Genomic DNA, 27,140 nt, shown 5'->3' with positions numbered 1-27,140 from the left:
TTCAGCTCTTGCTCAAACTGTATGTAAAATAAAATGTCTTTTCTTGATGTTTTCCCCACCTCACGTCTGTGTCTCTCTGTCTCCGCAGCACCTGCGCCTCTCGCTAACCGAGTGGGGTCAGTGCAGGGTACAGCACCTGCGCTTCCCCTCTGTTATGGACATGCTCGGTCACTTCCGCCTCTTCCCCATCCCGCTAGAGTGTGGAGCCGCTGGTGCCGTCACTCTCTCCAGCTTCGTAGTGGCGGGCTCCAGCCCTCCATCACAGGGTGAGACTCTACCATCCTCCTCTGTCATATCTCTTTGTAAGAACCTTGATTTATACTTCTGTGTAAAATCTACGCCGGAGGTACGTGGAGACATGGACCTACGCCGGACCCTACGCTGTAGCCTGACGTGCACCTCTCGAAAAATTTAACTACACGGTGTACGCGGTGCCGTATGTCGCTCGGCCGTGGCTTGGTATCGTTGCATTTCCCCCGACTCATTTCCTGGTTCTCCTTTTTCATAAACAACATGAAATCAAGGAGAGGGATAACTCTTCCTGCTCCAGATTTCCCACCTTGGTTACAAAGCACAGGGGAGACATTTGTTTCTCTCACTATGACTCTAGAGTCGCTCTCTCACTTTCTCCCTCGCTCTATCACCTGCTCCCCACACACACACACACACACACACACACCGGATAAGTATAAACTTAGCCGTAAGTGGCTAAGTTTATACTTATCCGGTGTGTGTAGGCTACGGCGAGAGCTCTGCGTGGAGCCTCCGCAGAACCATAAATCAAGCTTAACTGAGAAATGATTTATGTCTGATTGTTGATTTTTACATTAACATGTTTATTACAACTTGGGTCTTATTTTTGTAGTATTCATCATCATTTTTATTGGCTATGGTAACATTGCACATACAGAAATAATTGCCGAGATCTGTAAACATGGCAACACAAGCAGTCAGACAATCAGTAAATATTAAAACCACTGGTACCCAACCTGAGGGTTGGGCTCCTCTGCTGGGTCACAGGATACATCTGAGAGGTTGTGAAATACTTGTAGAGGAGGGATTGAATGAAGTTTTTTTTTTTTTTTTTATTGAATAATTATTGTTTTTTTCTTGTGAAATAAGCAAATTATTATAACTCATATAGCTCAGTTGGTAGAGCAGGCGCACATATATAGAGGTTTACTCCTCGACGTAGCGGCCGCAGGTTCGATTCCGACCTGCAGCCCTTTGCTGCATGTCATTCCCCCTCTCTCTCCCCTTTCATGTCTTCATCTGTCCTGTGGAATTAAATGCCTAAAATGCCCCAAAAAATAATCTTACAGTTCACTTTTGTTTTCTTACTTCCGAGTAAATTTATTTTACAGGCGTTGCCATGTTCCCACAATGTTATTGCTTGTAGTCGCCAAAAGTCTCATTTCCTCTTTTTTTCTTTTTCTTTTTTAATTAGGTCAGCTGTCGGGCGCTCTCCTCGTCCCTTTCTCCCTCCATCGGTGGAGCTCGGAGCCCAGCTTGGCTCACTGCAGTCTGGCTCGCAGCGTCACTCAGCCCCGCTCGTCCTGCTCCAGCAGCACCAGCACCACTTCCAGCCCCAGCTCCGTTTCCCAGCCGGGAAACCGCCCGTTCACTCGCACCAACCCGGTCCCTGACCCTCCTCCGTCAGTCCCCGCTCCTCTTCGTCGGAGTGAATCGGTGGGGAGGAGACCCCTGCTTCGCCATCCCAACCCCCACATCCCTCAGCGGGACTCGGACTATGAGCTGGAGCCTGAGCGAGGTCGCAAGCGAGCGATAGACAACCAGTACATGTTGCTTTGACAGCGCTGAGTTAAAAAGACCTCCATCACCTCTGACAGACGGCCGTCACCTGTGAAGCGGACATGTTCATGCACACACCATACAGACACATTTTGTTACCACCCCTCCCCCCCCCCACCCACCCAGCTTCACGTGCGGTGTGTGAGATTCTCAGAGAGCGCATGATGCTTAGGTGATTATAGCAGACTTAAGAACTTCAACGGACAAGTCTTTGTCTGATGACAAAACATACACACACACACTCACTCACTATGTCTGTGCTGGCCGTGTGTTTACCAGCGTCAGGCCCTCACAACCTCCACCCCGAGTGTCCACAGTGAATGTATTTTTGGGAGTTTTATAACAGTGTTGAGTATGATGATTATTCTCGTTTTATTGATGTTGAGGTTCTGTGTGAGAGAGGAATAGCCACATGTGTAGCTGTCCTCGAGCCTGGGCTGTTTCTGTTCTTTTGAATTCAAAAGAGGTTCGCTTGATTGAACTTGTTTTGGCCCTTGATGGGAAGGCTCTGCCTGCAAAATTGGTTAAATCGAGTGCTCCTTTAAAATATTTAAAAGACATTTACTCTTCACACACAGAACTTTGTGTGGAGTAAACCTTTTTATACAAACACACAAATGACAAAGCACTCTTATTGTCTACACTATTAGATATTCCTCCTCTTGCGCATTATTATATATTTAAGTGCACAATGCTTTCAATGCACTTTGGAAACAATGTGTATTTTTTTCTATACACAGATTCTTTTTTAGAAAAATAAAAATAAAGTAAAAAAGGGTAAAACGTGGTTAAATTCAGCTGGGAAGCTGTTACTAGAAAATGATCTGCTTCCACCACTCCAAATCTGGGTGTGTTTGTTTCGGTATATGTGAGATGAGTGAAAGTGTAGTCCATCAGCATGATTGTGTTGATCTCAGTCTGGTACAAAACTAACATACACACTGCTAGGTTTATCCGAAATCAGCATCAAGTATATTTGTAGTGTCACTCACACGTTACATTCCAGGCACCAAAGGCATTGTCTTCACAAAATCACATGGTCTCACAGAAATAAGTCCTGCCACAAAAATCTAAGAACATTTGATGCTATGAAAAAACCATCAGGAGAGAGAGACGAGTTCAGCTTCTCTGTACAGGATTTTGACTTTCTCTTTGACCTGATGGCAACACCATGTGGCCAAAATGTATTTTGTGCCACAATACACTTTCCAAGTGTATACACAAATTATTGATGACACATTGATTAAACTATAGTAATGTCACTCCATTGGATTGATTTTTGTGGCATAAAAAGTATTCTGTGTCACCAAAATGCGGTGAAATGCTCAGGTTCTGAAACAAATGGTCCGATCAAGCTATGTGGGAATACACCCCGAGTCAGATATTTGACACAGCTGAAATGAGGAACAAAGCGCTGGAAACTTTAATCCAGGTTTATAATGTTTGATAATCTTACGTTGAACTCCTAAAAGTAGACAGTCATATGATGCAACTCCTGCGAGACCGAGTGACACTGAAGTCACACAAGTACCTCTGTAGATATTAACATTTATTTTCTAACTTCTCTAGGCAAATCGGTGATTCTTGGAGTTAGCATCATGTCTCCAACTCTACTTTTTTTACACTCCTAGCATTAAACATTTTTCTTTGTATTTTTTGTTACACGTTCACAACAGCAGCCAATAGAACAACCAGGGTGGATGAAAATAATATGTATATTTTATTTAAGTTGTCAAGAGCTGATATACTACATTTTCATTAGGAGGTTATATAAAGGAATACATCCAAAAATGAAGCCTTTACCTAAGCAAGCAATTTTATTTTATTTTTTAATCTTGCGACCAGTTTGTTCGGGGTGTTTTAATCTTCTCCACCTCCAGGTCTGGGTTTTCTCAAAAGCATCTAAAGAGCTGATTTGTAATCCAAAGTGTTACATCCCGTCTTGAGACTATCCTGTCGCCACAGTGGATTTGGTTCAGTTACGTTCTCGTCTCTCCTCACAGAATACACAGAATATCCCATAAACAGTGACTACCACAGTTGTCTACATAAACTCATTAGTTTTGATGCACACCAAAGATGACATTTTCTGTAATTTTGTTTCAGTAACTGAAGCTTCACTTCCATTAGCAACGGCATGCCTTTGGGAAATAGTGCGCTAGGACGTGTCTGTCTTCTAACCTTGCACTACAATAACTTTGGCAGTTGATTAAGGTTTAAAAGTAAACCTATGCTGATTGTATGGTTTAGACCCGATTTCGCTCTGTCTCTCTGCCCTCTTTCTCATTGTAATTTCCTGTTTTTTTTTTTTGTTTTTCTAAGAGAAAGCCATGAATGCATCTTGATTTCCTCACGAACATAACCAGAGTAAGTCAGCTGTGACTACTTCTCTTGTTAAGCAATAAGTCAGCTTTGCCTACCAAAGGAACGTTTACAATGGTTGTGTAGTACTCTTAAATGTATCATCATGTTCAAGACTGACATCTTCAAAAGTGTTTTATAAGGGGAACAAAACAAGGATGTTTTTGGCAAAAGTACGGTTGGTCTACCTGCCTTTCTGCGCCCGAGTTTAACCAAATCCCTCATCACTTCTCTGTTTTATTTTCTGCTAAAGAAAAAACAACGGTAACCATAACTATTTTGACTCTCAGTTCCCTCTCTTTGCTGATATTTTAAATTTTTTTTAGGGAGAATGACTTTGCCTTTGCCAGAAAGCTGCTGTTGCTTTTCCCCTTTTCGAAAGCTCAGGGCATGATGTGGTGCAGAATGTGTGTAGTGCAATATCTGAGAGATACCCAGTGCTTCACACCTTTTTATGTATGACCGAAGCAACGGAGGCTTCTAGATGGATGAATTAAGTGAGTGAGAATTTTATGTTTGCACCTGCTCATAGACTTAAGAAGTATATTTGATAAATGCCAAAGTTCCCAGAAAAAAATGCTATATTTAAAACCAGGGCTACCACATTTTCCTACTGTTTTCTTTAATGGCTTTCAATTTTGTGCCATGGTTCAATCTAATTTGCTGCAAGAATCGAGTAAACACTTCTGGAAAATCCCTTTGTACGTCAGGTGTCTTTAGTCCTCAACATCCGCTCCAGCAACACCATTACTCTCCCCCGTACGTTTATTTTAAAATGTCCAGTTGATGAATGTAATGTGTCAATACTGTTCATTCTGTTTGTTAACTTAGCACTGTAAACATTCCAGTTTAACCCAACTTCCCCTCAACAGCTTTTTAAAATCTGTCATTGTGTTTCCATCCCTTTCAGTTATAAGCATCTAAATTATATTAAATATATATCAACTGTATATTTGACTTTTTGTAAAATAAACCTAACCAAAAAAAAAATGACATGATCAGGTATTTTTGTATGCACACTCTCTGAAGTCTCTGTGTCGCCTTGGTCTCCAAATAACTGCCATACAAGCAAAGTTACAGATAAATGGTCCTGTTTCAACAGGCTGTTGTAGGCCATCTGGTGATTGAATTACCTAAAAAGCAGAATCAAAATGTGAGATCAAGGCGGCCGCAGTTGCTCTCCACCGACTGCAAGACCCATGCGGACCCAGGGCATGCTGGGAAACGGCGGCCTCTCAGCTGATCTAACAGCTGATTGGTGCAGAATTGGAGGGGTTTTAACTGCGATTTGTCTGATTTAAAAGCTTATTCTGTATAGAACACATGTTGTGTGACTGATAGTTATGTTTAGAAGTCAGAGAGACTAAATCTGTTCAGATTACGGATCATCTACAGTGTGTTGGTAATTAAAATCAGCAACAGATCGCACGTAGAGCATTTTGAGCAACTGGAGACTGTGTACAAGCAGATTTATGGGTCTGATAACATTTTATTAAATCAGAATCGGACCATAGTGTTTCTGTCACTTCCTGTTCAGCTTGAAGGCTGCTGGAAACAGCTGGAAAACTGTCCGACTTGAGAGCGGACTTTTTTGCTAACGCTAATGCTAACGCTAGCATTCTACCTCGTTCTCAATAGCAAAGCACTGCTACAACACACACAAGTTCACCATAATCTACAAAAGAACTACTTACATGTGTGCCCTCATTTAGAAGTCTCCCAGCTAATCCTGCCTTGTAACTGACCGAAGTTGGAGAAACAGCCTTTCTTTTACTGTCTCTAGAGTTAGCTAGCTGACATGCTCTACATCTGAGCTACTGCGCATGTGGGAGTGCAATCAAAGATAGTACAGAAGAAGAAGATGAAAAGAGGTCTCACTCTGTAGCTAAAACAGAAACCAGGGGCCTCATTTATAAAACCTGTTACGAGAGACAAAGTTGCGTGAAACAGGGTGAAATTTGTCCTCGCAACATTCCTCGCAATAGTCGGGATTTATAAAGAATTTCCATGCATAAAAATGTTCCCAGTTTTCCGCAAACTTTTGACCACACGTGTGATCGTGCGTAATGCTCCCAAGGTTTTATAGACTGCGTTTTAGTGAACTCCGATGGTATGCCCGTTTTCCAAACCTAACCCAGTTTTGTTTTCCTGAACCCAACAATCCCGTTCTTGCTAAACCGACCCAGAGCGGTCGCGCCCGCGAGGAGGGGCCGCGGCAACAGAGGCAGGAGGGCTCCTCCCACACCGTCAGCGGAGGGAATGCACTTTTCCTCCGCTGCTCTCCCTGCCTCTCCCGGAAATGCGTTGTTTGTTTGATGTGTATCTGTGTGTGTGTGTGTGTGTGTGTGTGTGTGTGTGTCTGTCTGTCTGTCTGTCTGTGTCTGTGTCTGTGTGTCTTGGCGTGGTCGCAGTGTATGTTGTGTCTGTGTGGGAATGTTGTCTTTCTGCACCTGCTATTCCCACACAGTTACCATACAAGCTACCAAATTGTCATCATTTCAAGCACTTTCACCTGTTTCGCACCAATAATGATCCAAAATCTTGTTTCTATTTTTTACCTTTTAATAATTGAATTTCCTTTCTCACAAAAAACGAAAATGATCATACGATCATAAATGTGATCTCAGGGGTAAAATGGCATATATGAACAATAAATTATGTATATCATTGATAATTGAGCTAAATCTGTTAAGTAGTGCTGTGTAACAACAATATGAACACTACACAAGGTTTACGGCTTCCAAACAGGATTGTGTTTGGATGTTCTACCTCTGTTAGGAGCACATCCATCTCACAATCACTGAATCGTTTTTTGCCCCATTTTTCCGTTTCGTTATTGGTGATCAAGGGCTCCTTTCAGGGCTGGAATATTCATTGATTGATTAACATGGACCTTATTAGGACAAATATGGGACGACCTTGGGAGGAGCGCGTGAGGCCTACCCATCGCGCATAAGGTAACGACCGTGATTTATAACGAGAAGAGTGCGGTACTGGTGTGCGCCGCAAGGTGTTATAAATCAGAATATTGTTTTTGCGTACGAAAATTCTGACTTTTTTGCGCACGAAATCTTTCGGAATAGAATCTACGCACGACAGTTTTATAAATGAGGCCCCTGGTGAAAAGAGGAGCTGCAGCAGTGAGAGAGAGCTGTGCAGTACAACAAAAATATGTTGTTTTTTGAAAATTAAACCATGTAAACCTATTCTGGTACAACCTTAAAATACAGTTATGAACCTGAAAATGAGCATAATATGAGCACTTTAATGTTAATAAAAAACTCATAAAGTGACATTTTCATGCCATGGGACCTTTAAAATAATAATTCCAGATGTTGGGGCATACACATGAATTAACATATCTCGTTTGCCTAATCTGTATAAAAACTCAAAACTCCACGCTTTGGTTTTACACGCGGTTATGTGCCATCGGATTATTTCTTCCTTTGTATTAACAGTGTAAACTTTATCATACTATATTTTGATACTAGGTACCAGCAAAAATGGTGCCCCGACAGTATTGGCTCTATTATTAGAATTTCGAAATTAGCTTAAAGCACTGTTAAATAATACATCCATCACTTAGACAAGGTAAGAGTAGTTTTTAGCAAACAGTCAAACACGAGTCAATTAAACTGAAGTTGAAACACTCATTCCTCTGAGTTCTATAGCATTTGTGAATGTTTTAAAGCTTTAGTGCGTCACTTTTTGACATGAATAAATGTCTGTTACACTCAAGCCATTGCCAAATGAGTTGCTACAAAGCTAAATAAAGCAACACTATGTAACTTTTAGCTGCAGCTGTAGTTCCAATGAGACAAACTGTAGGGGGACTGAAGCGGGAAAAGTTACATAGTGTTGCTTTAAGCAGGGTTCGTACACCTTTTCCAAGGTCAAATTCAAGCACTTTTCAAACACTTTCAAGGTCCATTTTAAAGCTTTTTCCAGCACCTTACACCACCGTAAAATATATACCAATACATAGTAAAAATTATTATTTAGTGTTTTTGTCACATTAAAAGACATAATACTATAAACAGCCAAAATTGTGTTTCGTAATAGCAGAAGGATCAGATATTTAAGCAAAACACAAGTTTTATTTTTCAAAATGTATCACTGTCGAAGTAGACTTTGCTATATAACCTATCTGAATCAATGTAAAAACAATTACCCCAAACAAAATCACTTCACTAACCCTGAATTATCACCTTCTCTTCATGGTTCCTGACATAACATATAGTAAGACAGCTATGGAGAGGAGCACTGAGTGGGAGGATCTGAGCCAAATGACATGAAGCTGGGTCATTCTGGGTCAAAATCCAGGAAAACAGTTTGTGCACCCTCTTAGATTTTGCTCAAAGTTTATGCTACCCTTAATGTCCTTTCACACTTTTTTCCAAATCTAGGGCATGCCGTACAAACTTGTAATGGTTCAGTCATATTAACATGTTGGTCTTCCAACCTACAAAGTTTGGGCTGCCTATGAATTAATGTCCAAATATTGCTTCCCAGACAATGTGATTTTCAGACTGTAAAACATACTGGAGAAGACTTATTGTCCCCACAGGAAAGGTAACTGTTGCTTCTGCCTTTTGCCACTCTCTGCTGGGCCAGACTTGATTAGAACAAAGGAAATGCATATCTCTGTAAAGTTGAATAGAATCGGCACTACCATGAAAAACGAGGATAATGGCAGCTAGCAGATGACCTGATGACAACAAGGGCCACAGGTTAAGAGGTCCCGGAGGTTTGGCCTACTAATACAAGTAACCTGCCTCAAATTTTAAGCGAGAACAAAAATACATAGTTTTTATACCGACTTAGTGTACATTATATATTCTAGTGTATTATTATAATTTGTTTAAAGCTGCTGTAGGTAAGATTGTGAAGATCCAGGACTTTGCCAACAAATTTGAATATCGACAACTTCTCAGTCCCTCCTCCCTTTCTGCTGAAGTCCAAACGGTCTCCTAAGCCCCTCCCACACAAGGGAGTGTGACAGAACTGCCGGCAGACAACATTTTCAATAACTAAACACTAACACAATGTTAACTTGACTCACCAACCGTAAAACGATGCTAACTAGCAGGCTAGCGTTAGCCATTTCAGCATCATATCAGAACGACCACTTTGCAAACGTTACCATTATATACCACGTTATCATGCTCACCAACGTAGCTTTGTGGACTTTTGACTACTACTAACCAAGTGAAAGATAAATCATTCATGGTAATTATGTTACCTGTCGAGAAGAAATGTGGCTACATCTGCATCGTTCTTCAGATCTTTAAAATCCCGGAGCTCACGCCACCTCTGAAAAGCCACTCCAATATTCACCAGAGTTTTGGAAAACTTTCTGCAGCTCGTGCGCGGGGAAGGTGGAGGGGAGAATGCTATATATGCGTGTACGTGCCTGAGTGATTGACAGGCAGATAGACCACCCCTGTGGCCCTGATTGGAGAAAATCAACCGGGAGCGGTGGAATTTTGCCAATCGCACTACAGGCTGTAGGTGGGGGCAGAGGAGCTGTTTTTTTATATTACATAATTCATGTAGTTCTACTGGAACATAGGGTCAGTTTCAGCAAATATGACAGAAAGTTAGTTTTATAAGACTTATCTACTGCATCTTTAATATGTGCAAATATTTTTGTTTTTTACCTCAACCTTTAATTTGCGGGTAGTAACGTTACAGTTACTGTGATGTAACTTTGGCTATGTTCACTGCATATTCCACAAATGAATGTGCCATAACGGACATGCAATACTAACATTACATTATCACACCAAGTACTCTCAGTCACTTAGCCTGCGAATTCCTAGCTAGAAGTTACTAGCATAAACAAATGGGCGTTAACTTACGCTAACGTGTAGGCTACAGTTTGCTTACTTGAAACTTACTTCACGTGACTCGAGAGCGCAGACTCTCCCATTGGGAAAAGCTGCACGTCTTTTTTGCAGACTTTATAAGATGCAACTCATAGGGTTTGTCCCCGTTTAATCGATAATCATTTCTCATCGTTCATTGAAACGACAACCTGCCGGCAGCGATATTACGAATCCCACTATGGCCACGCCAAGACCCGCCCTTCAATAGCATTTATTGGCCAGGTGTCCATGATGCTTATGCAAGGTCGAGGTGAAAATGCCTAACCCCAACCAATCGAGATGTCACAGTCGTGCACAAGGGAGCAGGTTTAATGTTCTCCAACATTTTATTTCTCCATTTAATAAACGAACTATTCAGTAAGTTAGGTATTTGTTGTGAAAGAAATAGTTAACAATTTCAAGCATTTTATCCAAAATTCAAGCACTTTTCAAACCTTGAAAACACATCAAAATTCAAGCATTTTCAAGGATTTCAAGCACCCTTACGAACCCTGTCTAAGACTATCAGCGCCACACAACTCTCTCTGTATTTCTCAGTATGGCTATTTTCAGAAGATTGTGTCGTCGAGTGAAGATAATTAGCTCTTCTGAAGAGTCCATCATGTTTTTTAATCCTCCGTGTCTTCCTTGGCTACTAGCAACTGTGTAGAGCAGGGGTAGGGGGCTATGCACGATCACGGAAGGCTTGTATCATGTTGACGTGCCGACAGTGTTGTTGTCATTACTTTGAATTCCTCATGGGGGCGACAGAAACTACACACTATGGACCTTTTTCACAGCAGACATTTTGACTTGTCATAGCAGGAAAAGTACAGCTGAAATTGATAACCTTAACGATGGCTCAATTCCATCAGTGTCCCAGGAAGCTATTTCAGTGAGTCAGCATGCACAATACCAGGACCTCTCCTAAGTGGAATGCAGCCATCATTAAAGGTTTTGAATACACCTGTGCTTTTCCTACTATGATGTGAAAAAGGTCTATAGCTTTAAAAGGGCTACGCCACCGTTTGTTGAAATTGGACTTATCACGGTCTCCCCTAGCTGTAGGTAGTTGGGCCAACGCATTTTTTGTGCATGCATTGTTTTAGTCCGGTGCAACACCGGCAGCGCCACCGCTAGTTAGCTTAGCGTAGTGAATGGAATCCTATGTTGCCAGTTAGCATGTTGTGAGTAAAAGTGAGCCAACAAAAGACAAAATAAAACAACCTAATTACTTGCACTGAGACAAAAATGCGTTGGCCCACCTATCTACAGCCAGGGTAGGCCGTAATAAGCCCTATTTCAACAAACCGTGGCGTATTCCTTTAATTTACGTGTGTGTGGCGCTTGTGTAATAACTGATTGTGTAGGTCTTGTTGTGATCTGTGTATATGTAATGTATTCTCATTTGTTCTCTAGTAAGAGCTCTTGAGACTTTCTTAGCAGGGCGGCGTACTTAGGATTGATTGAAAAACTATATGGTGCTGGTTCATTGTAATGGAAGAACAGATGATAAAACCCAGAATGCAATGCAACCACAGTAAACCATTCAGTTTTTAAAACTTTTTTATTGTTTTTAAATTTTTTTTGCTCATTTTTTAAATTATTTATATTATCTACAAAGTAAAAGTTTTAACTTAAAAGTTACATAAGGGTCAGGTGAGAAGTGGGATCTGATCACCTCAGCCATTATAATTTCATAAATAACGTTTCTCCTGTCCTCTTGGCTGCCAAAACGTGTTTATTTCACAGAAGCTTTTTGTCATGTTTCATTTTTTTTTAGTTTGGTTAGAAACCTGTCATGTAGTCTGGAAACAAACGCAGCACATAGCAGCAGCAATAAACAGTAAGATTAATACTGTTGGAAGATACATTTTTTTTTCAGAACAAGGTGCAGACAGAATACAAGTTCCAGTTGAATTTTCTTCTTCTTCACTCTCTCGGATTAGTTTCTCTCATTCTCGCTATCACATCTTACTTGGCAAGCTGACTCAAGTTGCAATTTGGGACCCCTGAAAGTGTGTGTGGGTGTTTTGTTCATGTATGTTTCTGTGTGTGTGTGTGTGTGTGTGTGAACAGGGGCTGAATGAAGAGCAGTCTTACCCATTAAAACTCTCTAGCTCGTTAAAACATGTCACTGCATCAACCGGTTAACATTCTCTTATTGCCTAGTCTGGGGGGGGGGGGGGGAAGAGAAAAAGCTGATGTGAAGCATGTCCAGTGAGGATGAGGAAAGAGAGGGCTCTCCTTCTCTTCATCGCCTGGTTATGAAGGCTCTGGTTGAGAAGCGCGCCGCAGAGCGGGTCCCACAGCTCGCTGGCGCCCTCTATCTACAGCTGCTGCTGATGATGAGCTTGCACTGCAGACGAGACAAAATGGGGGAAATGTAGAGTACATGGATTTAGAGATTGACCACAATTACACAGTACAGGGTTAGGTCTGGGTGATGTGGCTAAAAGATAACATTTGGGGACAATTCAGTATAAGGAAGAGGTTCTTATTTATTAATGGTGCGTCTTAAAGCAATTGTCAGACGCCCATAAGAATGTTAAAACGGGTTTTGCTTGCTGTAATCATTCCTCCTTATCATACTAGCTACTAAGAGATCCTTTCCTAATGAATTAGACAAATCAAGTGAGTATCTTGCAAAGCTACTGTCTTTTAAGAATAACACTCTCGCTCTTCTTTTTTTTTTTCCAACACAAAGAAATGTCACACTAAAAATACAAACTTTGGGCTATGGGTATGGACAGACTGCAAAAAAGAAAGTACACCCACTGTATGGTCCTGTGCCATGGCTTTACTTCTCGTCAGCCGAAATTAATATTTTTTTCCAGTCTGTTCCTCTGGTAGATGTGATTGTTAAAGATCCAGACAGCCATCTGGAGTCATGACCGACCCATCAAAATTTTGGCGGATCAGCATGTACTGCAACTTTTCTTGTTACAGGGACTGTCATGACTTAACAGCTAATGTAGGCAGTCGATCTATATTACATTTTGAGTATATTTAAATGTGTGCACAATAAAATAACTTTCACGGTGTGGATATTTTTTACTTTGTGCAAAAACAAACACTTCAATTTATCAAATTCGATATATCAACCAGCCTGATAAAGGGTTCATAATTTGGAAGCCTAAATGTGCACATACGCGAGTATAAACAGCTAGTTAGGTACAATGACACACTTATGTGATCTCCTTACTGTAGAGGGAAATAAATTATTAAAATAAACATACCTTGTGGATGTGCCAGGTAGGAAAAATGTGTGGTGGAGGAAACGGGAATGGGGTTGAGGGCAGTCTGGGGCATAGGTGGCTGACCCCCTGGAGGACCCTGGGTAGCCATCAGCATCATCGTGGGGTGGGTCTGCGCCGGGTGGTGAGACTGCACCATACCAGACTGCATATGGGCCTGTGTATGAGAGAAAGTGAGTGAGTGAGTGAGTGAGTATATGAGAGAAAGTGAGTGTGTGTGTGTGTGTGTGTGTGTGTGTGTGTGTGTGTGTGTGTGTGTGTGTGTGTGTGTGTGTGTGTGTGTGTGTGTGTGTGTGTGTGTGTGTGAGAGAGAGAGAAAGCAAGAGCAAAAGTGTGACAGAAAGTGAGAATGACAGTCAGAGAAACAGAAGGTCAAGAGACAAATCATTTAAAGCAGGGTTGGTAATAATTTTACATCATGTCTCATTCACTGGTAAGCAAACACCTAATATCATACCAAATGTTTAAAACAAACTACTACTACTGTTAGCAATGCGGCGACTACACACATTGATCTCAGGCTCATTCACGGGAGAGGTAGAGTACACGCAGCTGGGCAAGGAGGCATTTCATTGGTTCTTTCCAAGTGGACCGCGAGGCAGTGATTGGTGGACATTTTTACAGGAATACAGCAGCTACAGATGACAGATTTTTTTTCACTCCTTTTCTCAGAAACCATAAGTTATTTATTGACGTCACGGTGTAAAGACAATTTCAAACAATATACTGTATAAATAAAAAATTATATATTGGAAATAGTTACTAACCCTGCCTTTAGAAATATGAGCATTGATGCACAACATTCATGCTGTGTCTTACTGGCGGGAGCAGCATAAATGGATACTGTATGGTTATGACTAGGGGACAATTTCTGGGTGTGGAGAATGGAATAAAGCATAAAGTACAGCATCATTCTAGCAAACACAAATGATGAACAATCCATAGAAGAATTTAGCTCAAACTCTGTCATGTAATTGTCATCTAAATACAGTAAAAGAAAGTTCGCAGGCATTCTGCTCATTTATAACCACAGAAAGAAAGTCACTGTGACAAAAGCTATATCAATATTAAGTCTCATGTTTATGTATTAAGTATGCAGCTAGATTCAGGAGGCAATTAGCCTTGGTTACCATGACACTGGAAGCAGGGAGATACAGCTGGCCCTGGCTCTCTCTCTGAATTAAAAAAAAAAAAAAATTGTGATTTTAGAAAAAATGAAATGCTGGGGTGGCCTGTAGCTCACCCAGTAAGAGCGTGCGCCCCATGTAGGCTGAGTCCTTTGCAGCGGCCCGGGTTCGAGTCCGACCTGCGGCTCTTTGCTGCGGATCATCCCCCCATTTCTCTCCCACCTTTCATGTCTAGCCACTGTCACTAACAAATGAAAGGGAAGGCGCCCCACCCAAAAAAAGTGAAATGCTAGAACTACAATTAATAGTTTATCAGTCCGCCTAGCATTTTTGTGCAGCATCTCCAGCTAAAGATACAGTCTGTGAGCTTACATTTAGCTATAAAGGGTGTCTGTACAGACACAAAGGCACTAAATCTGGCACCCTCACTTTGATGACAAGACTCTGGGAAGTTACCCAGAATCTGACAAGCTGCGTACAGTCAGTCTGTGCAGCTGTTTGTCAATTAGTTATACAGGGTGTTTTACATTTCTGTTTGTGTACATATTAAACAAAAGATACAATGTGTTAAGTAGTTAGAAGTCAGCCAAGCTAACCATGTCCTGACTCAAGCTCCATACTTTAGACACAGACACAGGGATCGATCAACTTTATCATCTAACTCTCTTAGCAAAGCAAATGCAAGCGTGTCTTCCATAATGGCGAATTATAAAACAGAAACGGGCCAAACCTTCATGTTTACCCAAGAAGTTAGCTTTTCAGCATTTCGGTTTTTCTATATGGAATTAAAAGGGTAATGTCGGGTTTTTTTCTACCTGGACCCTATTTTCCCATGCATTGGTGTCTAAGAGGACCAAAAGTTTTGAAATTGGTCCAGTATTGAGCGACAACGCTGTAACCGGCAGCCGCAAACCGGGCTGCAATGTAATCATAGATCAATGTATAGAGCCAGCATATTTTCAAATGTAAATGGGTAAATTAAGGTTTTATTTCAACCAAAACAGAGTGGTGATTGTTGGAACAGTGGAAAGACAAACCGAGATGGCTTTTGACGACTTTGAATTAAGTGTGTTTTACAAATGATAAAATTACTGTTTATTTAAATGGAGCGATAGCAATTTCAGGGCTGTTTCATGTTAAACTAAATGGATCTTACTCTTTAACAAAAAGGTCAAGATCTGTACGGATTCTTTCTATAATGATGTCGGACACTTAGAATAATAATCTGAGCATGTCAGCGTGGCAAAACAAGCACTTTTGTGGACGTAAACTGAAAACGCGCAATTGCCCAATAACGTTACATTGAAGCTTGTTTCGCCGCTGCAGACTGCAGTGGTCTTGCTTAATACTGGACCGATTTCAAAGATTGCTGTTCCCATCAGTCACTTAGACACAAAAAACATAGTTACCCTTTAACATGGTTGGACTGTCTTTTGTCCTGTAGTGGGCCGTGTCCCTATTATAGCTAAAAATCACTTATATCCACAACTAGAGAAAGTGAGAAAAAACATCCTAATCTTAACTGGGTCTGACTGCCAAAACAATATTCACTGCGCATTATTAACACCCAAATATGACTCATTCATAAACTTTAACACCTGCTGGATCTGATCCCACATTTCAGGCTGGTAGCAGGTTGTGACCTACCTGCTGCACGTGTGCCATGTGGTTGTGGTTGTAGCCGTGCTGCACCTGCTGTGGATGGATATAGACCGTCTGCTGGGCAGAGGGGAACGATGCCTGGGGAGACTGAGGGTTGGGCCCCGGGGTCATGGAGGGGGGAGTGGGGGCCAAAGCAGAATACATCTGCTGCTGCGGTGCCTGGTTGGCCATGTGGAGGGCCTGGGCTGCTGCCGCCGCTAAGGCACACAGAAACACACTCACAGTAACACAGTACTACTACACACAATACTACTGTATAGTGCTCCATTTGAAACAAGGCTCCGGCGGGAAACCTCACCTGCTGCTGCCTGCTGGTGCTGCTGGTGCTGCTGGTGCTGGACTGGGCTGGCAGCTGGGTGGTTCGGAGGACCTCCATGTTGTTGGGGACCACCCTGCTGGCCTTGGCCTGTAGGCGTGGCAGAGGGCTGGGGGTGCTGTGGGTGAGGGTGCAAGGTGGCGCTGGGGTGGGGGTACTGCTGAGGCATTGGCCCTTGAGACACTGTGAGACAGAAATCAGTGCAAGTAATGATGAAAAGTATTAAAACTGTTTAAACTCCTCACATCCCGTTTGCTTTTTAACTTGCTACTTGAGGCTGCGGCCGACAGTACACATGGCGTATCATTTTTTCGTGAAAATCTTGATTTGAAATCTTGGCTGAATAGCTAGCTTGTCTTTTTATTGTCAACCGTACACAATGTTATTGACTTTGAATCTTGCTGGCATAGCGTCAGCTTTGTGGCTCGTAACGTTAGCTGAGTCAAAAGTTTCTATGAGCTAAGCGGACTAGAAATATCTCCCGTTGCCATGTCATATCTAAGGTCTGTCCTATTTATTGTAGCAATGAATATAATTTCCATAATGCATAAGAACCTTATAGGATGGGAATAACTGTTACAGGTATTAGTCAAACTCTCAGGTGGAAACAGATTTATAAATTAATGGTCTTTAAAAAAATCTTTGGCAAATGGTATAAGTGGGTTAATGCCCTTAATGGACTCCGGTAGAGGCAACCGTTTTAGCAGTTCTAGCCTCCCTGTTAATAATTCCTGATAATGGACACCTTGTCAGGCATTAACCCTTGCACGCACCGCACAACGCACACACACACACACACACACACACACACACACACACACACACACACACACGGTAATGCTGACGTACCATACATGGTGTGTGTCTGCTCTGGGTACTGTGTAGTTGAGGAAGAGACAAGGGTGGGTTGGCCGTGCGTGGGAGGCGCCATCATCCTGGCACTGCCCTGCATTACGGGACTGAACACATGCTGCGCCTGGAGTACACACAAGGACAGAAGACTGACAACATCAGCATTAGAGCCCATGTACAAAGTAATTTAAACCAAGTTTTGTCCTCGACTGTGGCTGGGTATCTAACCTCAGGAGGTACAGACTATAATGTAGCATCAAATAATTAAAAAAAAAAAAAACATCCAAAAACCAGTACCAAAAACTGGTATCAAACACTTGGTTTGATCAGATACTTACTGATTTAAAATTAAAACCTTTCCAATTTTAGACAATATTTTATTAAAGCAAAGTTTTTGGTGGCTGTTTGTGTTAGGTATGGTTTTGTCAATAACAATGTACATTTCTAACACAACCCAGCACTACAAACACTTATAAATTGGTGCCTTGAGTAGATTGTGAGTGGGTTTTTCTGGTGATGTTTTGTGCTTTAAGTAACTGGAGTGGAATTGTTACCTAATTAAGTTGTTGTTAAGTTTTAATCTATTTCTTCCTTCATCTTATTATCTCATCTCCTTTTTTTAAACTTAAATTATATAGTCAGTTTCATTAATGTTAACAGCAATAAAACAGGATGAATTTCCCATCCCTTATGTGGTCATTATGTTACCTTTAAAACACCCTAAAGCCAATCTCCTAACTGCCCCCGTACTTGGTTATATCACAGCCTGCTTGCAAACAGGCAACAACACTCCAGGTGTAGGAGGCAGGAGGCTGCACACAGCTCCACAAATCAGACGTGATGAACCACTGGCATCATGCTGGCATCCTGTCAAGCTGCTGGACTGCAGGCATCTGTCAGACTAATAGCTGACTGGTGAACAGCTGGGAGGGATAAAGACTGCCAGCACTAACTGGTGGTACCAGAGTAACTGTATTTGTTACATGTGGTTCCTAACAGAGGAGCCTCCTGGGCCAAGCATTGCTGAATAAGCTGCCAAAGGTTGTATTGTTCTGATACAATCTCACCTGTGATTGGTAATGTGTCATCTGCTGGACCAGTGGCTGACTGGTGAACTGCTGCGGGCTGCAGGTGAAGTACTGGGCAGAGTAGGCAGGGCTCTGTGCTACAATAGGGGGTCCTGCTGCCGTCACTGGGTGCATCATGGTGGGCGTGCCTTGCGGGTGGTGCTGGTCTGACCTCTGCTGGGGCATGTTGGGTACTGGAGAATCACGTAAAGAGATTTCATGGGGAAGAAGTTTTGTCTAACACCCCTTAAATCTGAACTAACATAATAATGGAGGAGAGTAAAAATACTGCTGGTTTTGAGACAAATAATTTACCGAATTGGCATGAATATAAGACGATAACCCCCCTTTTAGTCAAACCATCTTAGGAAGAAAAAAAAAAAAAAAAAGGTTTCTAAAGACGAGTAACACTTAATCAGATGAATCCTGATGGGAAAGTTTCCCGAGATACTAGTAGTCCAGTAGTAGTACGCGTTATTTCTGAAGCCTTTTCTCTTGTAAAAGTTTACTTTAATTGATGCATGTAATAAATTCCACAATAACTTAGCTCATCCAAGTCAGGGCTCCAAGTCAGGGCTCCAGACTAACTTTTTGCCTTGGTTGCACTGGTGCGCCTAACTTTTTTTATTTAGGTGCACCAGCGCAAAATTTAGGTGCACCCAAATTTTTCAACGCTAACGTAAACACTGAATGCCGATACACGATATATAGCTCTGTATTTTTTTACAAAGTCGGCTAAATGTTCAGTTTTAAGTCAAAGCCACTTTTCACAAGTTCTTTTATTAAAACAGATTGTGATTAAAATAAAATGCAAAGACAGGGTTTCCTTTACCAGTTTAAAAATATACAGCTGCAACACATGTTAATGAAAGTTATCTAAAATAAATAGCCTAGGATATATAAAAAAAAAAAAAATCGATTGATAGATTTTTTTAGATAGATAGATAGATATATCTGAGAAAGCTCCTTCACTTGTTTTCAACAACGCCCGGATAGCTCAGTTGGTAAATATAGAGGTTTGATTCCGACCTGCGGCCCTTTCCTACATGTCATCCCCCCCACCCCTCCCCTTTCCTATCAAAATAAAGGCCGAAATCTTAAAAAATTAAAAAAAATAAAATTAAAACTACCGAAAGACAGGGGGAGTGCGATGGACTGAAGCATATGCTACTCAGAGAGTGACGGCTGACTCATCAGCGGTGTTACACCTGTCTTGTGTAGGCTATGAAATGTCTGTATCGTCACTGCGCTGCATTTTTAGGAACTATGATCCAGCATGCTCCGTCTCACACGCTATTACTCAACGAACTGAAGTTAGTTGCATTTAATAACTTCTAATGTGTTTTTCGCCGTGGCGGCCGCAATAACAGAGAGTTACCAGCAGAAACACTGGTACCAATACAGGTTTCCCTCTCATACTTAACAATATACAGCTGTGTTAATAACAATTAAAACTGTAGACAAATGTCGGGAGTTTGGTCCGGCGTCGCTGGGTCTCTCCATGTTGCAGGGGAGCCGGCCCGTGTGTGAGTGAATGGGGGCGGGGCTGCGCGGAGAAGAGATCCAAATCCAAACACAGGCACAGCTTTCCAGAAGGAATGGGTCATGTAACGCAACATTAAACCATATCGATATAAACGACATTGCTTCGTTAGTGGAGAGGCAGCGGATGCGAGGACGTTAGGTGCACTGGTGCGACCTAGGAAAAATCTTAGTCGCACCCTTACAAATTTTGGTCGCATTTGCGACCAAATTGGTCGCACTCTAGAGCCCTGCAAGTTAAGTGCAACTATTAAAATAGGTAAACGTCGTGGTAGCTAGCTTAAAGAAACAAACCCAAAACACCTCATCATTCCAGTCTAAAGTGACTTATTGCAGCTTGGGCATTGCACTTGACAATGCATGCTTGTCAAGTCAAATTTTTGGACTTACTGTGTATGTTTTTATTGTGCATGTTCACGTTGTGCCTAAACTGCAAATAAATTTCCCTTTGGGATAATACAATTAATTAATTAATTAATTAATTAATCAACCAATCACACTTTTTGTCAGGCTCAAGAAAGTGGTTGGAATCATTATTATAATATTCATACATTCAGGGAAAAAAAAAATAAAATAAAAAAAAAAAAAAAGAGTAATGAGAGAGAGAATGAGAAAGTGAATGAGAGCGCGAGGGGGGAATGAGTGAGAGAGGGGGAAATGAAAGAGGAGAATGAGAGAAAGCAATGGTTATTCTCACCTTTACCTGGTCTGTAGGGTTTAGACTGGCTGACTGTCATATGAGGCATCTGAACCTGGTACATGGCTGGAGACTGGAGTGAGGAAGGGAAGGAGGATGGCAGATGAAGAAAACAAGTTTAATCACCATCTTCTCAGGACTCTTCAGCATCATTTCTACAAGAATGAAAACCAGCCCTCGACTATAAACGGACACATTTTTGCTCATTTGCGTGGGACTATTCTTACTACCCATCTGTGCGGGGGGATGCCAACTACTCAGCTTTGAGCTTTAGCAGCTAATCCCTTACCCAATACATACAAAAGTTATATATTAAAAACACATATACGCATTGAGATTGTGGGAATTATCTCTTACCTGGGGCCACATGCATTTTCTATGCCTGTCTATCATTGGGCAGAAAAAGGTGTTTTACAACTATGACTATGACCCAAACACTGCATGTCATCTTCCATTTGTTAACTCTTTAACATTATACACCATGCATTTCTTTTAAAAACAGTGAAGAAAACAAAAGAGGCTGTAATTAGCTTGCATACATTTGTTTGGTAAATAGATAAAGCCAAAAGAAATAAGATGAAGTTACAAGTCTATCTGTAATGACCGTTCAAATGAATTGCAATAAGAAGTTGGCAAACCAACATCTGATGGCATTAATTCAACAAGCAAGTTAAACATCTCAGTACTGATTGGGCTTAAAAAAAAAAAAAATTCACAAACCTTCCATATTATGCTTTTCTAATGGAGCGAGAGAGAGAAGAGGAGGAGGGGGAGAAAAGGAAAAAAGAACCACTCTTTAGTTGTTAACCAAGGTATTTTATCGTTTACACGTGTCTGATGTTGGATCACCAAGTTTTTCTTAAAGCAACACAGGAAGAAATTATAGACTACAAAAGGTAATAGCTTTCATAAAAAATATGCCAAAAACTTTTAATAAGTGCTTTGAGAGTGCTTAAAAATATTCTTTTTAGTTCATATTGTGTACATATATTTCCTCGGTTATTTAAACATTTCTAAGCTTCTTTTCCCAAGTAAAACATTTTTCTTTTTGTAATTAATTTTTTTTTGTATTTTTAAACAAAATACAAAACATACAACTCGCAACATGAACAAATCCCCTCCTTCGGTCTATCACCACCCACCCAGACAAAAATCAAGAAAAGATGACACAGTAACTACAATGTTCCAGACCATACCAAAACATTTTTCAAATAATTCAGCAACAATAATTCAGACAAATAACAGTGTCTGGAAGATGACAGAGGAAAGAAAACTGATGACGAAGGATGCGCATGTTCTGTATATCAAGGTGAACAAAAGGTACAAAAAATGTGCAGTGTGTAGCCTATTCAAAATAAAATGACTGAAATATATGTAGGCATGCATTATAACTTGATGAAAATCAGAAAAGGAGAGGAAAATACCAAATGAAGACAAACATAAGCAGACATGTAGGGAGACCTCATGGTGATGGTTGTTAAGGATTTGCATTTCATATTGATTCAATGTGATGCTCAGGGTGATATGCACGAAAAAGAAACATGCGTATCTATCTTCGTACTGCACATTTAAGCATACAGGCGTGTGTCTCACCTGCACTCCAGGGCTGACTGGTGTGAGGGGATACATCTGGGGGAAGCAGACTGTCTGGCTGTAGACAGTCTGGGGCTGCTGGACTACGATGGAGGGGCTGGGCTGGCCCTGAGGCCGGGGAGGCGTCGGGGTGTTGGCTGGTTTGGGCTGATGAAGCAGCATATAAAATAGAGACAGACATAGCCAGAGACATAGAAAATGAGTTTACAAATGATCTCAGTTTGTGGTAATTAAAATGTGTTGTCTTGCAGCAGGAGTGCATACTGACCTGTGTATTGAACCTTGGTTTGAACTCATTGGCATTTGGGTTCAGGGTTGATTTTCTTACTTGACTGTGGGATGAGAACAAAACAGTGAAGATGTTAACATTTAAAAGGATCAGTCTGGAATTATTATAATTTTCTTAAAATACTAACTTCCTAAAACAGCTGGCCAAACATTACTCAAAGAGGAGTAAATAGTGCATTTATTGCAGACACCTTTTGAGCAGCACATTATTACACATTTAATGATCTAGTGAGTATTTCCGGCAGCAGGACGTGTATGTGGGATTGAATAAACTAGTGCCCACATTCATGGTGAAAAAGGAACATGTCACCCAGTGCCAGTGTAGCACATTGATGCGTTTTAATTGTTTTTGGACCACAATGGAATAAAACATATCAGGCTTAGACCACACCTACAATACCTTTTAGGATCAAGCCTATGTTTATTTTTTTGTCTTTTCATGAGATTTGTTGAGGATAGGAAAAATACAGAGTATGACCAGACTTTTCCTTAAAACATATGCTCAATCTCCTCCATCTCTCCTCAAACCTCTTCCACTCACTCTTGTACTGCCTCCCTTTTCTCCTCCTTCTCTTCATGCTTGGGTGCACTGAATGAGGACGTGGCTGTCGTCTGAACTCCCTGTGATGTCACATCCAGCCCCGGCCTCTTCTGGTCAGGGGCTGAGGGAGATGGGGACAGTGCAGCGGGGCTGCCAGGCTTACTGGCGTTTGTGGTGGAGGTGGGTGGAGCAGGGGCACCACCGGGGGTGCCTGCCGCATTCACTACAACACCGTCTTCAGTGCCCTCCCGCCCCACTGTGGAGGCTTTGTCCAGGGCAAGGTCTTTTGCCTTGTCTGCTGGATCTCTGGGAGGCTTGGTCATCATCTGGTCAAAGGCAGAGTCTTGGTTGGAACTAGACTGCAACTGGAAAAGGGAAAATTAAAAGAAGAGTTAGAGGAGGAACATACAACCTCTAGTGCAGCCTCAAAAACACGATGTTAGTTATGTCAGATTTTCAGCAGATCTATACCGTACAAATTAAAGAGATACTTACCCTAAAATCGACACTAAATTTCTTTAAATTATCTATTTGTTTTCTGTGGTCTGGTGGAATAGAAGGGGGTCCTGTAAGGTGAGAGAGAGATACATGATTGAGGGTTTTAGTGATTACCAAACGAATTCAGCGAATACTGATGTCCAGTGTATTCTTTACCTTTACAGACTGGTCTGGTGATACTAGGGGAGCTGTCCAAGGGTTTGATGTTTTCCTTGTTTGCCGTAGGGGATGTCTGTCTTGTTTCCTGGACACGACACTCTTTTGCTATAACAGAAAAATTGTCTGTTGACTCCCAGTAAAAAAGCAAAGCAAGGATTTGTATGAAGTGCTTCCGATAGTGACCAAACCTACACTAAAACATTAAATCCAAATACACAGAAATCAGGTATTTTATATCATATTTAGCATTTCTCATTCCCTTAATCAATCTCCGTGAAAGTGGGGGTTAACTTGAACCCTACCATCTCCTGAAGAAGAGCCGACCATGTTGGGGGCGGGGCTAGCAGCAGCAGGAGAGGAAGCGGATGTTGCTGTAGCAACAGTTTCCACAGGAGCGGTTCCTGTCTGGGGTGCTGGGAGGGAGGAGGAGCCAGAAGAGGCTCCACCCATACTATTCTGTCGGGGGGAGCGAGGTCTGTGAGCTGAGGAGGGGAGTAGTAATTAGATTTTGGTCATATAATGTAACATTATGTAAGGGTTAATGCCCGACGAGGTGTCCATTGTCAGGTATTAATGGACGACGGCAAAGCAAGAACTGTCCGAAGCGCAGCCTCCAGTCCATTAATACCTGACAATGGACACCTCGAAAGGCATTAACCCGCTTATACAATGGTCACTTGCCAAACAACATATTTTTAAAACATTAGTTGATATTTTCATTTGTTTTACAATCGAAATCTAAAGGTTTTTCCAAACAATAACTCTTGTTTCCCTGGTTACGCCTGAGGGTTGGACTAATACCTGGAACAATCATTCCCATCCTATAAGGTTCTTATGCAATGCAAACATTGTTCACTCCTCCAGGAAATAAGAAGGACCTTAGATATGACTTGCCACCCTTAGAAACGGGAGATATTTATAGTCCACTCAGCTCGTAGAACCCTTCAGATTAGCTACAAGCCAGAAAGCTAACGCTATGCTAGCAAGATTCAAAGTCAATAACATTGTGTACATTTGGCAATCAGTAAAAATAATTTGACAGTATGTTGAACAACAAGACAAGCTAGCTATCCAGCCATGTCATTGTCCCCAAAACAGTATAAAGATTTTCAGGAACAATGTTAGGCTACTGTCGGTCGAAGCCTTAGCTAAGTAGTAAGCTAAATGGCAAACTGGAGGAGACATGAACGCTGATACAAAGTAAGTAAACCCTTACTAATTGTGTTAGATTTGCCATAACGCTGATGTCAATGCCAGCAACATTAAGCCTAACCTAAACAGTTATTGCTCATAATTTTTCAAACAGATTATCGTATTTTTTTCCATGTAGGCTAGGCTAGCCATGGGCGCTATGGTTACTCACAGCTGATGTAGCCAGCGCATTTATTTATTAATTTTGAATGGAAAACAGTCAGTTTCACCAGAACTCCTTTAGTAGGTGTCCCACAACACTTTTTTTATTGGCACCCTGCAGCCAGCCAATCAGAATCGAGTATTCACCCAGACCATGGTATAATGTAAATGAACCCAATCAACTTTAATTACTAGCTAACATTAGAGGATAAGTTGTGAATGATAGGTTTGCACTCATCATACTATAAAAGAGGGGGGGGGATTTGATTTGTTTTGATATAATACAAAAAAGCAGAAAATGCTGCGGAAATATTTTCATCAAAACGTTCAGTGGTTCTTGTCTTAACTATAATTTATTCTCTCCTTTGCAGATATGTACCATTGTGTGGTACCTTAATGAAGTAGAAATGTTAATACAGCTTGAATTATCAAAACAAAAACACACAAAGAGTAAAGAAATAAAAAAAGTAAAGAAAAAGAACTATTCTACCTCCACTAACCACCGAGGACCATGTCCCTCCAGAGGAGCTGCTCCTGGTTGGTGGAGTCACTGGGACCTCTCCAGTGGCATTGTGGGAAATTAAATCCACTCCTGGAGGAACGCCAGTGGTCCGGCAGGGTGGCACTCTGTGAGCACGAGGCGTCCGCTGGGATTTCGGAGACATCCTGGGTGGGCCTGTAGATGAAGAAAGACCGATAAGACCGATAGAACTCCATAAACAGACGGTGGATGAGGTAAACACACTGACCAGCCTGTTTCCTACAATCCTGCTGTGAAGGTTTCTCTTTGAAACTCATCTGTGTCTTACAAAAGCTTTTAAAAAAAAAAAAAAAAAAAAAAAAAACTACACTGATTAGATCTTAATCTAGGGTTTAAATAGCACATCACACAGTGATGTTATTTGGTGACATGCATGTTAGTGGAGAAACTGCAGATGATCCCACAAAGTGATCAATCAACACGCCACACTCTTCAAACCACAACCAAGTGAAGTGATAGATGAGAAATGGGGAAATGGAGGAAAGAAGGTAAGGTGGAAACCTGTGTTTAAAGAATTCACTGTTTAGCAGTTTGTTCAGTTACACCAACTGTGTGTCTTAGAGGTGATAGCCCAGTGCAAAACTGATCTTTGACTTAACATCAGGTCAATATTTTGCCATTTTACTTTTTAGCTAAGTACTCCAGCTCATTGGATTCAACACAAAACAAGGACTAAGAGGTTAAAGGGCTCCGAGTTTGAAGGTGAACATAGTAGGACTGGTAACTCTTGTTAAACAACGCCCCGCCCAATTTTAGGACAATGAAAAAGAGCATCACCATGGAAGATACTGGTGAGTCTACAACCGAAACACACCTGCTTAGGTTTCAAAATAAATTCCTAAATTAGACATGATTAAAGAGTAACTTGGTACTCCTGTTTTGATGTCCTCTAGTGGTTGATGTTCTCACCTTGCTGCCATAATGTGAGGTGGTCATTACAGGTACAACAGATCACACTTGTTAAGTGTAATCAGAGGTTCAACAGAGTTTAAATGTTTTAAGCAGAAAAGGTCAAATGGCAGAATGGCAAACTAGGAAGCCATGTTTCCTACGCAGACCATACAATATGTATGTAAATACCATCAAATGCTCACAGCTAGTATTTTAACCTCATATTCATTGATATAATTTCAAATCCAATGCGCTGGAGTGCAGAGCCAACACAACAGAAAATGTCACTGTTAAGCACTGTATGTGAGCAGCAACTTATTCTGTTGTTTCAAGTTATGTACCATTTAAAAAAGGCCAATTCAAACGGCGGTGTGTATCTTTACCATGCTTCATTCATATATTCGCACAGTTTTGTATAAAAAAAAAAAAAACACATTGCAACAATCAAGCCTTTGAAATGTTTAAGGCTATTATAATTTTAGCTAAGTCAATTTTTTTTTACAATTTTTTAGCAACAACAACTAGTTAAAATATTGTGCTGTCTGCTAAGATCTTCTTCTTGACTGCTCCATCAGAAAACATTTCAAAAACACATTGTGGTGCACCCACATGACAAGGTGAAACTGCCTGGCACACTGAAAAAGGATCATCTTAAGGGCTTACCAAATCCTCACAATTTCAATTTGTATGGAAATTGCAAATCTGACCCCAAATCA

At 41.3% G+C, this 27,140-nt stretch overlaps 2 protein-coding genes across 10 annotated transcripts in view; one reads left to right on the top strand and one right to left on the bottom strand.

Annotated features, from left to right (window-relative positions):
• Positions 1 to 4,870, top strand: part of sh2b3 (SH2B adaptor protein 3) — a 61,522-nt gene extending 56,652 nt beyond the window's left edge. For both annotated transcript variants that reach the window (XM_039804589.1, XM_039804590.1), the window contains exons 7-8: positions 89 to 266; positions 1,448 to 4,870. In XM_039804589.1, the coding sequence (XP_039660523.1) occupies positions 89 to 266; positions 1,448 to 1,812 (543 nt within the window). In that variant the 3' untranslated portion in view covers positions 1,813 to 4,870. The remainder of the gene's footprint in view (positions 1 to 88; positions 267 to 1,447) is intronic.
• A 6,751-nt stretch (positions 4,871 to 11,621) lies between these two features.
• Positions 11,622 to 27,140, bottom strand: part of atxn2 (ataxin 2) — a 31,832-nt gene continuing 16,313 nt past the window's right edge. For 3 of the 8 annotated variants that reach the window (XM_039804582.1, XM_039804580.1, XM_039804586.1), the window contains 15 exons: positions 25,483 to 25,668; positions 23,942 to 24,121; positions 23,637 to 23,744; positions 23,478 to 23,548; positions 22,983 to 23,347; positions 22,422 to 22,485; positions 22,154 to 22,300; positions 21,281 to 21,298; positions 20,561 to 20,633; positions 18,322 to 18,515; positions 17,252 to 17,378; positions 16,385 to 16,585; positions 16,072 to 16,283; positions 13,280 to 13,454; positions 11,622 to 12,399 (listed from right to left, as the gene is read on the bottom strand). In XM_039804582.1, the coding sequence (XP_039660516.1) occupies positions 12,371 to 12,399; positions 13,280 to 13,454; positions 16,072 to 16,283; positions 16,385 to 16,585; positions 17,252 to 17,378; positions 18,322 to 18,515; positions 20,561 to 20,633; positions 21,281 to 21,298; positions 22,154 to 22,300; positions 22,422 to 22,485; positions 22,983 to 23,347; positions 23,478 to 23,548; positions 23,637 to 23,744; positions 23,942 to 24,121; positions 25,483 to 25,668 (2,150 nt within the window). In that variant the 3' untranslated portion in view covers positions 11,622 to 12,370. The remainder of the gene's footprint in view (positions 12,400 to 13,279; positions 13,455 to 16,071; positions 16,284 to 16,384; positions 16,586 to 17,251; positions 17,379 to 18,321; positions 18,516 to 20,560; positions 20,634 to 21,280; positions 21,299 to 22,153; positions 22,301 to 22,421; positions 22,486 to 22,982; positions 23,348 to 23,477; positions 23,549 to 23,636; positions 23,745 to 23,941; positions 24,122 to 25,482; positions 25,669 to 27,140) is intronic. The other 5 variants (XM_039804587.1, XM_039804581.1, XM_039804585.1 and 2 more) reach the window with 3 other exon arrangements.

Source organism: Perca fluviatilis, chromosome 6, assembly GCF_010015445.1.
Source record: "Perca fluviatilis chromosome 6, GENO_Pfluv_1.0, whole genome shotgun sequence".
Lineage (NCBI taxonomy): Eukaryota > Metazoa > Chordata > Actinopteri > Perciformes > Percidae > Perca > Perca fluviatilis.
The sequence above is the reverse complement of the archived record's forward strand: the minus strand, read 5'-3'. Positions and strand labels throughout refer to the sequence as shown.